Source organism: Pagrus major, chromosome 13 (genome assembly GCF_040436345.1).
Source record: "Pagrus major chromosome 13, Pma_NU_1.0".
NCBI classification, from domain to species: domain Eukaryota; kingdom Metazoa; phylum Chordata; class Actinopteri; order Spariformes; family Sparidae; genus Pagrus; species Pagrus major.
Window position 1 is genome coordinate 3034363 of NC_133227.1, and position 14935 is coordinate 3049297.

General features: G+C 36.9%; 1 protein-coding gene across 8 annotated transcripts in view; it reads left to right on the plus strand.

The window, feature by feature from the left end:
• Positions 1-14935, plus strand: part of acaca (acetyl-CoA carboxylase alpha) — a 47511-nt gene that overhangs the window by 16741 nt on the left and 15835 nt on the right. For 4 of the 8 annotated variants that reach the window (XM_073479661.1, XM_073479664.1, XM_073479662.1 and 1 more), the window contains 2 exons: positions 203-247; positions 2420-2461. In XM_073479661.1, the coding sequence (XP_073335762.1) occupies positions 203-247; positions 2420-2461 (87 nt within the window). The remainder of the gene's footprint in view (positions 1-202; positions 248-2419; positions 2462-14935) is intronic. The other 4 variants (XM_073479663.1, XM_073479666.1, XM_073479668.1 and 1 more) reach the window with 1 other exon arrangement.

Consider the following 14935-nt stretch of genomic DNA (forward strand, 5'->3'; position numbering starts at 1 on the left):
GGGCAGTTCTGAACAGCATGTGTCAATTGTACAAATGAATTATCCTGCATTTATCTTTTTGTAGTTACTAATACATTATTACTGGTAGTCTGTTTATATGGAACACTATTGTAGTAATTTGCATTTGAAATTGAGCTTCTCATCGTGTTTGTCTTTGTATCTCTTTCTGCATGCCTTGCTTTTGCTGCATTAATGATGACAGGATTTCAGGAAGCAAGTCAACTGTGAGGTGGACCAAAGGTTTCATGTAAGTAGAGGAAGACGAAAGGAAATGAGAACAGGTGGCTCTTTGATATGCTTTATTTTAGGGCTGCACAATTTATCAAAGCATTTTTAAAATAACAATATGGCCAAGCGCAAAATCCAAATTGTAAGAAGCTACAACTTTTTGATACAGATAAAATGTGTAACAAAACAGAATTATAATGAAGTGCTGTAGAGATGTCCTGGCCTATAAATCTTGTTCAGCAGGTGTAATAAAAAATGTTTAGTCAAAATTTCACATTATCATGATTTTGATAGCTTTTCCAATTTGATTTAAATTGTGAGGCTGAGCAAAAGCAGTGTGCAGGAGCTTCTTTTCTCCAGACTGTAGTAGCACTTTCCAACTAACCTGCATCTGAGTTAGGCGCCTACATTACCCACAATGCAACTTTAAGTGACACCATTGGATGCAGTTTCAGATCAGATTACCTGCAGCTTCCTCTCGAATACTTTTCAGATATTCAGTAGGACTCCCGAAGACCTGTAAACACATTTTACAGGAGACAGTTCACAGGAGCTAGATTAATGACATCAACTGACAGTGTACTAATATTACCACACGTTGATGAAAGTTCTCAGTCATCCAGGTCATGGTAAATCTAGGGGCTGTATTGTGGGCAACTGGATCTTCAAGAAACTGAAACAAGTCCAGTTGCCTACGATACAGCACCTAGAAATATTATCACGTTGTTTTTGTTTTTTTTTGTTTGTTTTATATCAAGCAGTGGCTGCTCAATCTTTTTCATACAAGCCATGGGGTCCTGCAACTTCACAAATTGTGAAGTGTGTAAATTAAAGAAAGCTTACACATCATTCTGATTTAATATACGTTTGTTTTTGGAGCTGCAGTCAATAAAGCCCCAGGACCAGGAATTGACCCCCCAATCATTGCTGTTTTCTGATATATTGTCTATTGTGCTGTGATACACAGGGCAGCATTTATCTTTCCAGGGTTGACCCATTGTCATCAGAACAGCCACTTGCATTCAGATGATGACGGTAATGACAGGGATTTAGAGCAGGATTAGATTTCGAGAAATACCCATTTCTTTCACCTCCGCTGTCATTTTCACAATAGGCATTGATTTTTCTTTTGATGGCACCACAGTCTCTGATGAGAGCTAATCATGCTAACCGGTGTCACGGTTATTACGTGGCCTGTGGTGTTTTTTAGTAGTCTGCGCCATCCTGCTTGCTCACCCTAAAATGCTTTTCTTTCCTCGGTTCACTACATTGTGGAGGTTATGTGTAATGTCAAATCATGGCTGTGGAGGTTTCCTGCGTGTGCACCGGGGCAGTTATCTTGTTATTGCGGAGGCTGTGAGCTGATGAGAGCATCTCCAATCGGTCTGGCATTGTTTTGGCAAGTGGGACACTTTGTCTGATAACGTCAAACAGGGCTACCGGGCATTATTCAGAGGATCAAATGTCCCTGAAAAAGGCTATGTTTTATTCATTAGCATAGTGAGTGGTGCTATATATATACAGCTCATTACCATTATTATGTGAGCTTGCTGTTTGAGTGAATACACAGTGATTTCCTGATAGCTAAATTACAGCAGTATGGGAGCATACAGCCCACTGCATGTAGAATAAGGTCTTGATCATTGCTGTATAACACGCCATACTTACGCGTTTAGCAATTTAAGCAAAACCCAGAATAGCTTGTTGTCACCTACTATGATTAGGTTTAAATTTATTTGGTATTCTTACTGGTGCAATATGTGAGAATTTTGGTTAAACATTTTTAAAAAATGACAAAAATTATCAACAGACTGTCAAGAAACATTATGTTAAGGGGATGTGTATAAAAGTTAGCATGCTAACCAGCTAGCCCATCCCAGTCTAAAGCTCGCTTGTTTGCGGTGTAAACACAAACACTCCCCCCGTGGCCCAAGCTCATTGCACGGACCTCTAGCTGTATGGCTAACTCAGCTAACTACTTAACAACAGCTACAGTAAGCAGCAATTAGTGGTTACTTTTGTGATATGCTGCCCCCTGTTTGTTTTGAGGATGAATTAGACAGGGGTCAATTCTTACAAATTGCACCTTTTAACACTGCTATGCTTAGATCCATCTTTTTAATTTTTTATGGAAACATTGATGATATCTTTTTATTCTTTCTATCTCTGTCTCCCTTTTTCTTCCACACAGAGAGAATTCCCCAAGTTTTTCACATTCCGCGCCAGAGACAAGGTGGGTTAAATCACTTTAAAACATTTTTGACTGACGCAGTATAAAAACACAGAACACAGTATAAATACACATTGCACAGTAATAATACACAGCACACAGTGGAAATACACAGTACACAGTAGAAATACACCTAACACAGTAGAAATAGACAGTAGAAATACACATCACACAGTAGAAATACACAGTAGAAACACACAGCACACAGTAGAAATACACAGTAGACGTACAGACTAGAAATACACAGTAGAAATGGACACCACCCAATAGAAATACACAGTAGAAATGCACAGTAGAAATACACAGTACACAGTAGAAATACACGGTAGAAATACACAGCACACAGCATAAATAGACAGCAGAAATACACAGCACACAGTAGAAATACAAAGAACACAGTGGAAATACACAGTAGAAATGCACAGCACACAGTAAAAATACACAGTAGAAACACACAGCACACAGTAGAAATACACAGTAGAAACACGCAGCACACAGTAGAGATACACAGTAGAGATACACAGTAGAAATACACACCAGAAATACACAGTAGAAATACACAGTAGAAATGAACAGTAGAAATACACACCAGAAATACACACTAGAAAAACACAGTAGAAATGAACAGTAGAAATACACAGTACACAGTAGAAATACACAGTCGAAATACACATCACACAGTTGAAATACACAGTGGAAATACACAGTACACAGTAGAAATACACCTCATACAGTAGAAATAGACAGTAGAAATACACATCACACAGTAGAAATACACACTAGAAAAACACAGTAGAAATGAACAGTAGAAATACACAGTACACAGTAGAAATACACGGTCGAAATACACATCACACAGTTGAAATACACAGTGGAAATACACAGTACACAGTAGAAATACACCTCATACAGTAGAAATAGACAGTAGAAATACACATCACACAGTAGAAATACACAGTAGATATACAAAGAACACAGTAAAAATACACAGTAGAAATACACAGCACACAGTAAAAATACACAGTAGAAATACACATAACACAGTAGCAATACACAGTAGAAATACACATCACACAGTAGAAATACACAGTAGAAATGAACAGTAGAAATACACACCAGAAATACACACTAGAAAAACACAGTAGAAATGAACAGTAGAAATACACAGTACACAGTAGAAATACACAGTCGAAATACACAGTACACAGTAGAAATACACCTCATACAGTAGAAATAGACAGTAGAAATACACATCACACAGTAGAAATAGACAGTAGAAACACACAGCACACAGTAGAATACACAGTAGAAATACACAGTAGATATACAAAGAACACAGTAAAAATACACAGTAGAAATACACAGCACACAGTAAAAATACACAGTAGAAATACACATCACACAGTAGCAATACACAGTCAAAATACACATCACACAGTAGAAATACACAGTAGAAAAAGACAGTAGAAATGAATAGTAGAAATACACAGTACACAGTAGAAATATACAGTCAAAATACACATCACACAGTTGAAATACACAGTACACAGTAGAAATACACACCAGAAATACACTGTAGAAAAACACGGTAGAAATGAACAGTAGAAATACACACCAGAAATACACAGTAGAAAAACACAGTAGAAATGAATAGTAGAAATACACAGTACACAGTAGAAATACACAGTAGAAATATACAGTCGAAATACACATCACACAGTTGAAATACACAGTACACTGTAGAAATACACAGCACACAGTAGAAATACACAATGGAAATACACAGCACACAGTAGAAATACACAGTAGAAATACACAGCACACAGTAGAAATACACAATGGAAATGCACAGCACACAGTAGAAATACACAATGGAAATACACAGCACACAGTAGAAATACACAGTAGAAATACACAGCACACAGTAGAAATACACAATGGAAATGCACAGCACACAGTAGAAATACACAGCACACAGTAGAAATACACAATGGAAATGCACAGCACACAGTAGAAATACACAGTGGAAATACACAGCACGCAGTAGAAATATACAGTCGAAATACACATCACGCAGTAGAAATACACAGTCGCAATACAAATCACACAGTAGAAATACACAAAAGAAACACACAGCACACAGTAGAAATACACAGTACACAGTATAAATACACAGCACACAGTAGAAATACACAGTACACTGTAGAAATACACAGCACACAGTAGAAATACACAATGGAAATACACAGCACACAGTAGAAATACACAGTAGAAATACACAGCACACAGTAGAAATACACAATGGAAATGCACAGCACACAGTAGAAATACACAATGGAAATACACAGCACACAGTAGAAATACACAGTAGAAATACACAGCACACAGTAGAAATACACAATGGAAATGCACAGCACACAGTAGAAATACACAATGGAAATGCACAGCACACAGTAGAAATACACAGCACACAGTAGAAATACACAATGGAAATGCACAGCACACAGTAGAAATACACAGTGGAAATACACAGCACGCAGTAGAAATATACAGTCGAAATACACATCACGCAGTAGAAATATACAGTCGAAATACACATCACACAGTAGAAATACACAAAAGAAACACACAGCACACAGTAGAAATACACAGTACACAGTAGAAATACACAGTACACAGTAGAAATACACAGTACACAGTAGAAATACACAGCACACAGTAGAAATACACAGTGTAATACACAGCACGCAGTAGAAATACACAGTGGAAATACACAGCACGCAGTAGAAATACACAGTGGAAATACACAGCACGCAGTAGAAATATACAGTCGAAATACACATCACGCAGTAGAAATACACAGTCGCAATACAAATCACACAGTAGAAATACACAAAAGAAACACACAGCACACAGTAGAAATACACAGTACACAGTAGAAATACACAGCACACAGTAGAAATACACAGTACACTGTAGAAATACACAGCACACAGTAGAAATACACAATGGAAATACACAGCAAACAGTAGAAATACACAGTAGAAATACACAGCACACAGTAGAAATACACAATGGAAATGCACAGCACACAGTAGAAATACACAATGGAAATACACAGCACACAGTAGAAATACACAGTAGAAATACACAGCACACAGTAGAAATACACAATGGAAATGCACAGCACACAGTAGAAATACACAATGGAAATGCACAGCACACAGTAGAAATACACAGCACACAGTAGAAATACACAATGGAAATGCACAGCACACAGTAGAAATACACAGTGGAAATACACAGCACGCAGTAGAAATATACAGTCGAAATACACATCACGCAGTAGAAATACACAGTCGCAATACAAATCACACAGTAGAAATACACAAAAGAAACACACAGCACACAGTAGAAACACACAGCACACAGTAGAAATACACAGTAGACATAGACTAGAAATACACAGCAGAAATACACAGTCGAAATACGCATCACACAGTAGAAATACACAATCGAAATACACATAACACAGTAGAAATGTGCAGTAGAAATACACAACACAGTAGAAATGTGCAGTAGAAATACACAACACAGTAGAAATGTGCAGTAGAAATACACATAACACAGTAGAAATGTGCAGTAGAAATACACAGTAGAAATGAACAATAGAAATACACAGTACACAGTAGAAGTACACAGTAGAAATACACAGCACACAGTAGAAATACACAGTAGAAATACAAAGAACACAGTACAAATACACAGTAGACATACACAGTAGAAATGCACAGCACGCAGTAAAAATACACAACAGAAATACACAGTGGAAATACACAGTACACAATAGAAATACACAGTAGAAATACACAGCACACAGTAGAAATACACAGCAGAAATACACAGCACACAGTAGAAATACACAGTAGAAATACACAACACACAGTAGAAATACACAGTAGAAACACACAGTACACAGTAGAAATACACAGAAGAAACACACAGCACACAGTAGAAATACACAGTAGAAATACACAGTACACAGTAGAAATACACAGCACACAGTAGAAATACACAGTTGAAATACACAGCACACAGTAGAAAAACACAGTGGAAATACACAGCACACAGAAATAGACAGTAGAAATAGACAGTACACAGTAGAAATAGACAGTAGAAATACACATCAAACAGTAGAAATAGACAGTAGAAACACACAGCACACAGTAGAAATACACAGTAGAAATACACAGCACACAGTAGAAATACACAGTATAAATACAGAGAACACAGTAGAAATATACAGTAGACATACACAGTAGAAATACACAGTAGAAATACACATCCATAGTAGAAATAGACAGAAACACACATCAGAAATACACAGAAGAAACACACAGCACACAGTAGAAATACACAATAGAAACACACAGTACACAGTAGAAATACACAATGGAAATGCACAGCACACAGTAGAAATACACAGTGGAAATACACAGCACGCAGTAGAAATATACAGTCGAAATACACATCACGCAGTAGAAATATACAGTCGAAATACACATCACACAGTAGAAATACACAAAAGAAACACACAGCACACAGTAGAAATACACAGTACACAGTAGAAATACACAGTACACAGTAGAAATACACAGTACACAGTAGAAATACACAGCACACAGTAGAAATACACAGTGGAAATACACAGCACGCAGTAGAAATACACAGTGGAAATACACAGCACGCAGTAGAAATATACAGTCGAAATACACATCACGCAGTAGAAATACACAGTCGCAATACAAATCACACAGTAGAAATACACAAAAGAAACACACAGCACACAGTAGAAATACACAGTACACAGTAGAAATACACAGCACACAGTAGAAATACACAGTACACTGTAGAAATACACAGCACACAGTAGAAATACACAATGGAAATACACAGCAAACAGTAGAAATACACAGTAGAAATACACAGCACACAGTAGAAATACACAATGGAAATGCACAGCACACAGTAGAAATACACAATGGAAATACACAGCACACAGTAGAAATACACAGTAGAAATACACAGCACACAGTAGAAATACACAATGGAAATGCACAGCACACAGTAGAAATACACAATGGAAATGCACAGCACACAGTAGAAATACACAGCACACAGTAGAAATACACAATGGAAATGCACAGCACACAGTAGAAATACACAGTGGAAATACACAGCACGCAGTAGAAATATACAGTCGAAATACACATCACGCAGTAGAAATACACAGTCGCAATACAAATCACACAGTAGAAATACACAAAAGAAACACACAGCATACAGTAGAAATACACAGTACACAGTAGAAATACACAGCACACAGTAGAAATACACAGTGGAAATACACAGCACACAGTAGAAATACACAGTGGAAATACACAGCACGCAGTAGAAATACACAGTAGAAATACAAAGAACACAGTAGAAATACACAGACATACACATCACACAGTAGAAATACACAAAAGAAACACACAGCACACAGTAGAAATACACAAAAGAAACACACAGCACGCAGTAGAAATACACAGTAGAAATACAAAGAACACAGTAGAAATACACAGACATACACATCACACAGTAGAAATACACAAAAGAAACACACAGCACACAGTAGAAATACACAAAAGAAACACACAGCACGCAGTAGAAATACACAGTAGAAGTACAAAGAACACAGTAGAAATACACAGACATACACAGCACACAGTAGAAATACACAGTGGAAATACACAGCACGCAGTAGAAATACACAGTAGAAATACAAAGAACACAGTAGAAATACACAGACATACACATCACACAGTAGAAATACACAAAAGAAACACACAGCACACAGTAGAAATACACAAAAGAAACACACAGCACGCAGTAGAAATACACAGTAGAAATACAAAGAACACAGTAGAAATACACAGACATACACATCACACAGTAGAAATACACAAAAGAAACACACAGCACACAGTAGAAATACACAAAAGAAACACACAGCACACAGTAGAAATACACAGTAGAAATACACAGCACACAGTAGAAACACACAGCACACAGTAGAAATACACAGTAGACATAGACTAGAAATACACAGCAGAAATACACAGTCGAAATACGCATCACACAGTAGAAATACACAATCGAAATACACATAACACAGTAGAAATGTGCAGTAGAAATACACAACACAGTAGAAATGTGCAGTAAAAATACACAACACAGTAGAAATGTGCAGTAGAAATACACGATGGAAATACACAGCACACAGTAGAAATACACAGTAGAAATACACAGCACACAGTAGAAATACACAATGGAAATGCACAGCACACAGTAGAAATACACAATGGAAATGCACAGCACACAGTAGAAATACACAGCACACAGTAGAAATACACAATGGAAATGCACAGCACACAGTAGAAATACACAGTGGAAATACACAGCACGCAGTAGAAATATACAGTCGAAATACACATCACGCAGTAGAAATACACAGTCGCAATACAAATCACACAGTAGAAATACACAAAAGAAACACACAGCACACAGTAGAAATACACAGTACACAGTAGAAATACACAGCACACAGTAGAAATACACAGTACACTGTAGAAATACACAGCACACAGTAGAAATACACAATGGAAATACACAGCACACAGTAGAAATACACAGTAGAAATACACAGCACACAGTAGAAATACACAATGGAAATGCACAGCACACAGTAGAAATACACAATGGAAATACACAGCAGACAGTAGAAATACACAGTAGAAATACACAGCACACAGTAGAAATACACAATGGAAATGCACAGCACACAGTAGAAATACACAATGGAAATGCACAGCACACAGTAGAAATACACAGCACACAGTAGAAATACACAATGGAAATGCACAGCACACAGTAGAAATACACAGTGGAAATACACAGCACGCAGTAGAAATATACAGTCGAAATACACATCACGCAGTAGAAATACACAGTCGCAATACAAATCACACAGTAGAAATACACAAAAGAAACACACAGCACACAGTAGAAATACACAGTACACAGTAGAAATACACAGCACACAGTAGAAATACACAGTGGAAATACACAGCACACAGTAGAAATACACAGTGGAAATACACAGCACGCAGTAGAAATACACAGTAGAAATACAAAGAACACAGTAGAAATACACAGACATACACATCACACAGTAGAAATACACAAAAGAAACACACAGCACACAATAGAAATACACAAAAGAAACACACAGCACACAGTAGAAATACACAGTAGAAATACACAGCACACAGTAGAAACACACAGCACACAGTAGAAATACACAGTAGACATAGACTAGAAATACACAGCAGAAATACACAGTCGAAATACGCATCACACAGTAGAAATACACAATCGAAATACACATAACACAGTAGAAATGTGCAGTAGAAATACACAACACAGTAGAAATGTGCAGTAGAAATACACAACACAGTAGAAATGTGCAGTAGAAATACACATAACACAGTAGAAATGTGCAGTAGAAATACACAGTAGAAATGAACAATAGAAATACACAGTACACAGTAGAAGTACACAGTAGAAATACACAGCACACAGTAGAAATACACAGTAGAAATACAAAGAACACAGTACAAATACACAGTAGACATACACAGTAGAAATGCACAGCACGCAGTAAAAATACACAACAGAAATACACAGTGGAAATACACAGTACACAATAGAAATACACAGTAGAAATACACAGCACACAGTAGAAATACACAGCAGAAATACACAGCACACAGTAGAAATACACAGTAGAAATACACAACACACAGTAGAAATACACAGTAGAAACACACAGTACACAGTAGAAATACACAGAAGAAACACACAGCACACAGTAGAAATACACAGTAGAAATACACAGTACACAGTAGAAATACACAGCACACAGTAGAAATACACAGTTGAAATACACAGCACACAGTAGAAAAACACAGTGGAAATACACAGCACACAGAAATAGACAGTAGAAATAGACAGTACACAGTAGAAATAGACAGTAGAAATACACATCAAACAGTAGAAATAGACAGTAGAAACACACAGCACACAGTAGAAATACACAGTAGAAATACACAGCACACAGTAGAAATACACAGTATAAATACAGAGAACACAGTAGAAATATACAGTAGACATACACAGTAGAAATACACAGTAGAAATACACATCCATAGTAGAAATAGACAGAAACACACATCAGAAATACACAGAAGAAACACACAGCACACAGTAGAAATACACAATAGAAACACACAGTACACAGTAGAAATACACAATGGAAATGCACAGCACACAGTAGAAATACACAGTGGAAATACACAGCACGCAGTAGAAATATACAGTCGAAATACACATCACGCAGTAGAAATATACAGTCGAAATACACATCACACAGTAGAAATACACAAAAGAAACACACAGCACACAGTAGAAATACACAGTACACAGTAGAAATACACAGTACACAGTAGAAATACACAGTACACAGTAGAAATACACAGCACACAGTAGAAATACACAGTGGAAATACACAGCACGCAGTAGAAATACACAGTGGAAATACACAGCACGCAGTAGAAATATACAGTCGAAATACACATCACGCAGTAGAAATACACAGTCGCAATACAAATCACACAGTAGAAATACACAAAAGAAACACACAGCACACAGTAGAAATACACAGTACACAGTAGAAATACACAGCACACAGTAGAAATACACAGTACACTGTAGAAATACACAGCACACAGTAGAAATACACAATGGAAATACACAGCAAACAGTAGAAATACACAGTAGAAATACACAGCACACAGTAGAAATACACAATGGAAATGCACAGCACACAGTAGAAATACACAATGGAAATACACAGCACACAGTAGAAATACACAGTAGAAATACACAGCACACAGTAGAAATACACAATGGAAATGCACAGCACACAGTAGAAATACACAATGGAAATGCACAGCACACAGTAGAAATACACAGCACACAGTAGAAATACACAATGGAAATGCACAGCACACAGTAGAAATACACAGTGGAAATACACAGCACGCAGTAGAAATATACAGTCGAAATACACATCACGCAGTAGAAATACACAGTCGCAATACAAATCACACAGTAGAAATACACAAAAGAAACACACAGCACACAGTAGAAATACACAGTACACAGTAGAAATACACAGCACACAGTAGAAATACACAGTGGAAATACACAGCACACAGTAGAAATACACAGTGGAAATACACAGCACGCAGTAGAAATACACAGTAGAAATACAAAGAACACAGTAGAAATACACAGACATACACATCACACAGTAGAAATACACAAAAGAAACACACAGCACACAGTAGAAATACACAGTACACAGTAGAAATACACAGCACACAGTAGAAATACACAGTGGAAATACACAGCACACAGTAGAAATACACAGTGGAAATACACAGCACGCAGTAGAAATACACAGTAGAAATACAAAGAACACAGTAGAAATACACAGACATACACATCACACAGTAGAAATACACAAAAGAAACACACAGCACACAGTAGAAATACACAAAAGAAACACACAGCACGCAGTAGAAATACACAGTAGAAATACAAAGAACACAGTAGAAATACACAGACATACACATCACACAGTAGAAATACACAAAAGAAACACACAGCACACAGTAGAAATACACAAAAGAAACACACAGCACGCAGTAGAAATACACAGTAGAAATACAAAGAACACAGTAGAAATACACAGACATACACAGCACACAGTAGAAATACACAGTGGAAATACACAGCACGCAGTAGAAATACACAGTAGAAATACAAAGAACACAGTAGAAATACACAGACATACACATCACACAGTAGAAATACACAAAAGAAACACACAGCACACAGTAGAAATACACAAAAGAAACACACAGCACGCAGTAGAAATACACAGTAGAAATACAAAGAACACAGTAGAAATACACAGACATACACATCACACAGTAGAAATACACAAAAGAAACACACAGCACACAGTAGAAATACACAAAAGAAACACACAGCACACAGTAGAAATACACAGTAGAAATACACAGCACACAGTAGAAACACACAGCACACAGTAGAAATACACAGTAGACATAGACTAGAAATACACAGCAGAAATACACAGTCGAAATACGCATCACACAGTAGAAATACACAATCGAAATACACATAACACAGTAGAAATGTGCAGTAGAAATACACAACACAGTAGAAATGTGCAGTAAAAATACACAACACAGTAGAAATGTGCAGTAGAAATACACGATGGAAATACACAGCACACAGTAGAAATACACAGTAGAAATACACAGCACACAGTAGAAATACACAATGGAAATGCACAGCACACAGTAGAAATACACAATGGAAATGCACAGCACACAGTAGAAATACACAGCACACAGTAGAAATACACAATGGAAATGCACAGCACACAGTAGAAATACACAGTGGAAATACACAGCACGCAGTAGAAATATACAGTCGAAATACACATCACGCAGTAGAAATACACAGTCGCAATACAAATCACACAGTAGAAATACACAAAAGAAACACACAGCACACAGTAGAAATACACAGTACACAGTAGAAATACACAGCACACAGTAGAAATACACAGTACACTGTAGAAATACACAGCACACAGTAGAAATACACAATGGAAATACACAGCACACAGTAGAAATACACAGTAGAAATACACAGCACACAGTAGAAATACACAATGGAAATGCACAGCACACAGTAGAAATACACAATGGAAATACACAGCAGACAGTAGAAATACACAGTAGAAATACACAGCACACAGTAGAAATACACAATGGAAATGCACAGCACACAGTAGAAATACACAATGGAAATGCACAGCACACAGTAGAAATACACAGCACACAGTAGAAATACACAATGGAAATGCACAGCACACAGTAGAAATACACAGTGGAAATACACAGCACGCAGTAGAAATATACAGTCGAAATACACATCACGCAGTAGAAATACACAGTCGCAATACAAATCACACAGTAGAAATACACAAAAGAAACACACAGCACACAGTAGAAATACACAGTACACAGTAGAAATACACAGCACACAGTAGAAATACACAGTGGAAATACACAGCACACAGTAGAAATACACAGTGGAAATACACAGCACGCAGTAGAAATACACAGTAGAAATACAAAGAACACAGTAGAAATACACAGACATACACATCACACAGTAGAAATACACAAAAGAAACACACAGCACACAATAGAAATACACAAAAGAAACACACAGCACACAGTAGAAATACACAGTAGAAATACACAGCACACAGTAGAAACACACAGCACACAGTAGAAATACACAGTAGACATAGACTAGAAATACACAGCAGAAATACACAGTCGAAATACGCATCACACAGTAGAAATACACAATCGAAATACACATAACACAGTAGAAATGTGCAGTAGAAATACACAACACAGTAGAAATGTGCAGTAGAAATACACAACACAGTAGAAATGTGCAGTAGAAATACACATAACACAGTAGAAATGTGCAGTAGAAATACACAGTAGAAATGAACAATAGAAATACACAGTACACAGTAGAAGTACACAGTAGAAATACACAGCACACAGTAGAAATACACAGTAGAAATACAAAGAACACAGTACAAATACACAGTAGACATACACAGTAGAAATGCACAGCACGCAGTAAAAATACACAACAGAAATACACAGTGGAAATACACAGTACACAATAGAAATACACAGTAGAAATACACAGCACACAGTAGAAATACACAGCAGAAATACACAGCACACAGTAGAAATACACAGTAGAAATACACAACACACAGTAGAAATACACAGTAGAAACACACAGTACACAGTAGAAATACACAGAAGAAACACACAGCACACAGTAGAAATACACAGTAGAAATACACAGTACACAGTAGAAATACACAGCACACAGTAGAAATACACAGTTGAAATACACAGCACACAGTAGAAAAACACAGTGGAAATACACAGCACACAGAAATAGACAGTAGAAATAGACAGTACACAGTAGAAATAGACAGTAGAAATACACATCAAACAGTAGAAATAGACAGTAGAAACACACAGCACACAGTAGAAATACACAGTAGAAATACACAGCACACAGTAGAAATACACAGTATAAATACAGAGAACACAGTAGAAATATACAGTAGACATACACAGTAGAAATACACAGTAGAAATACACATCC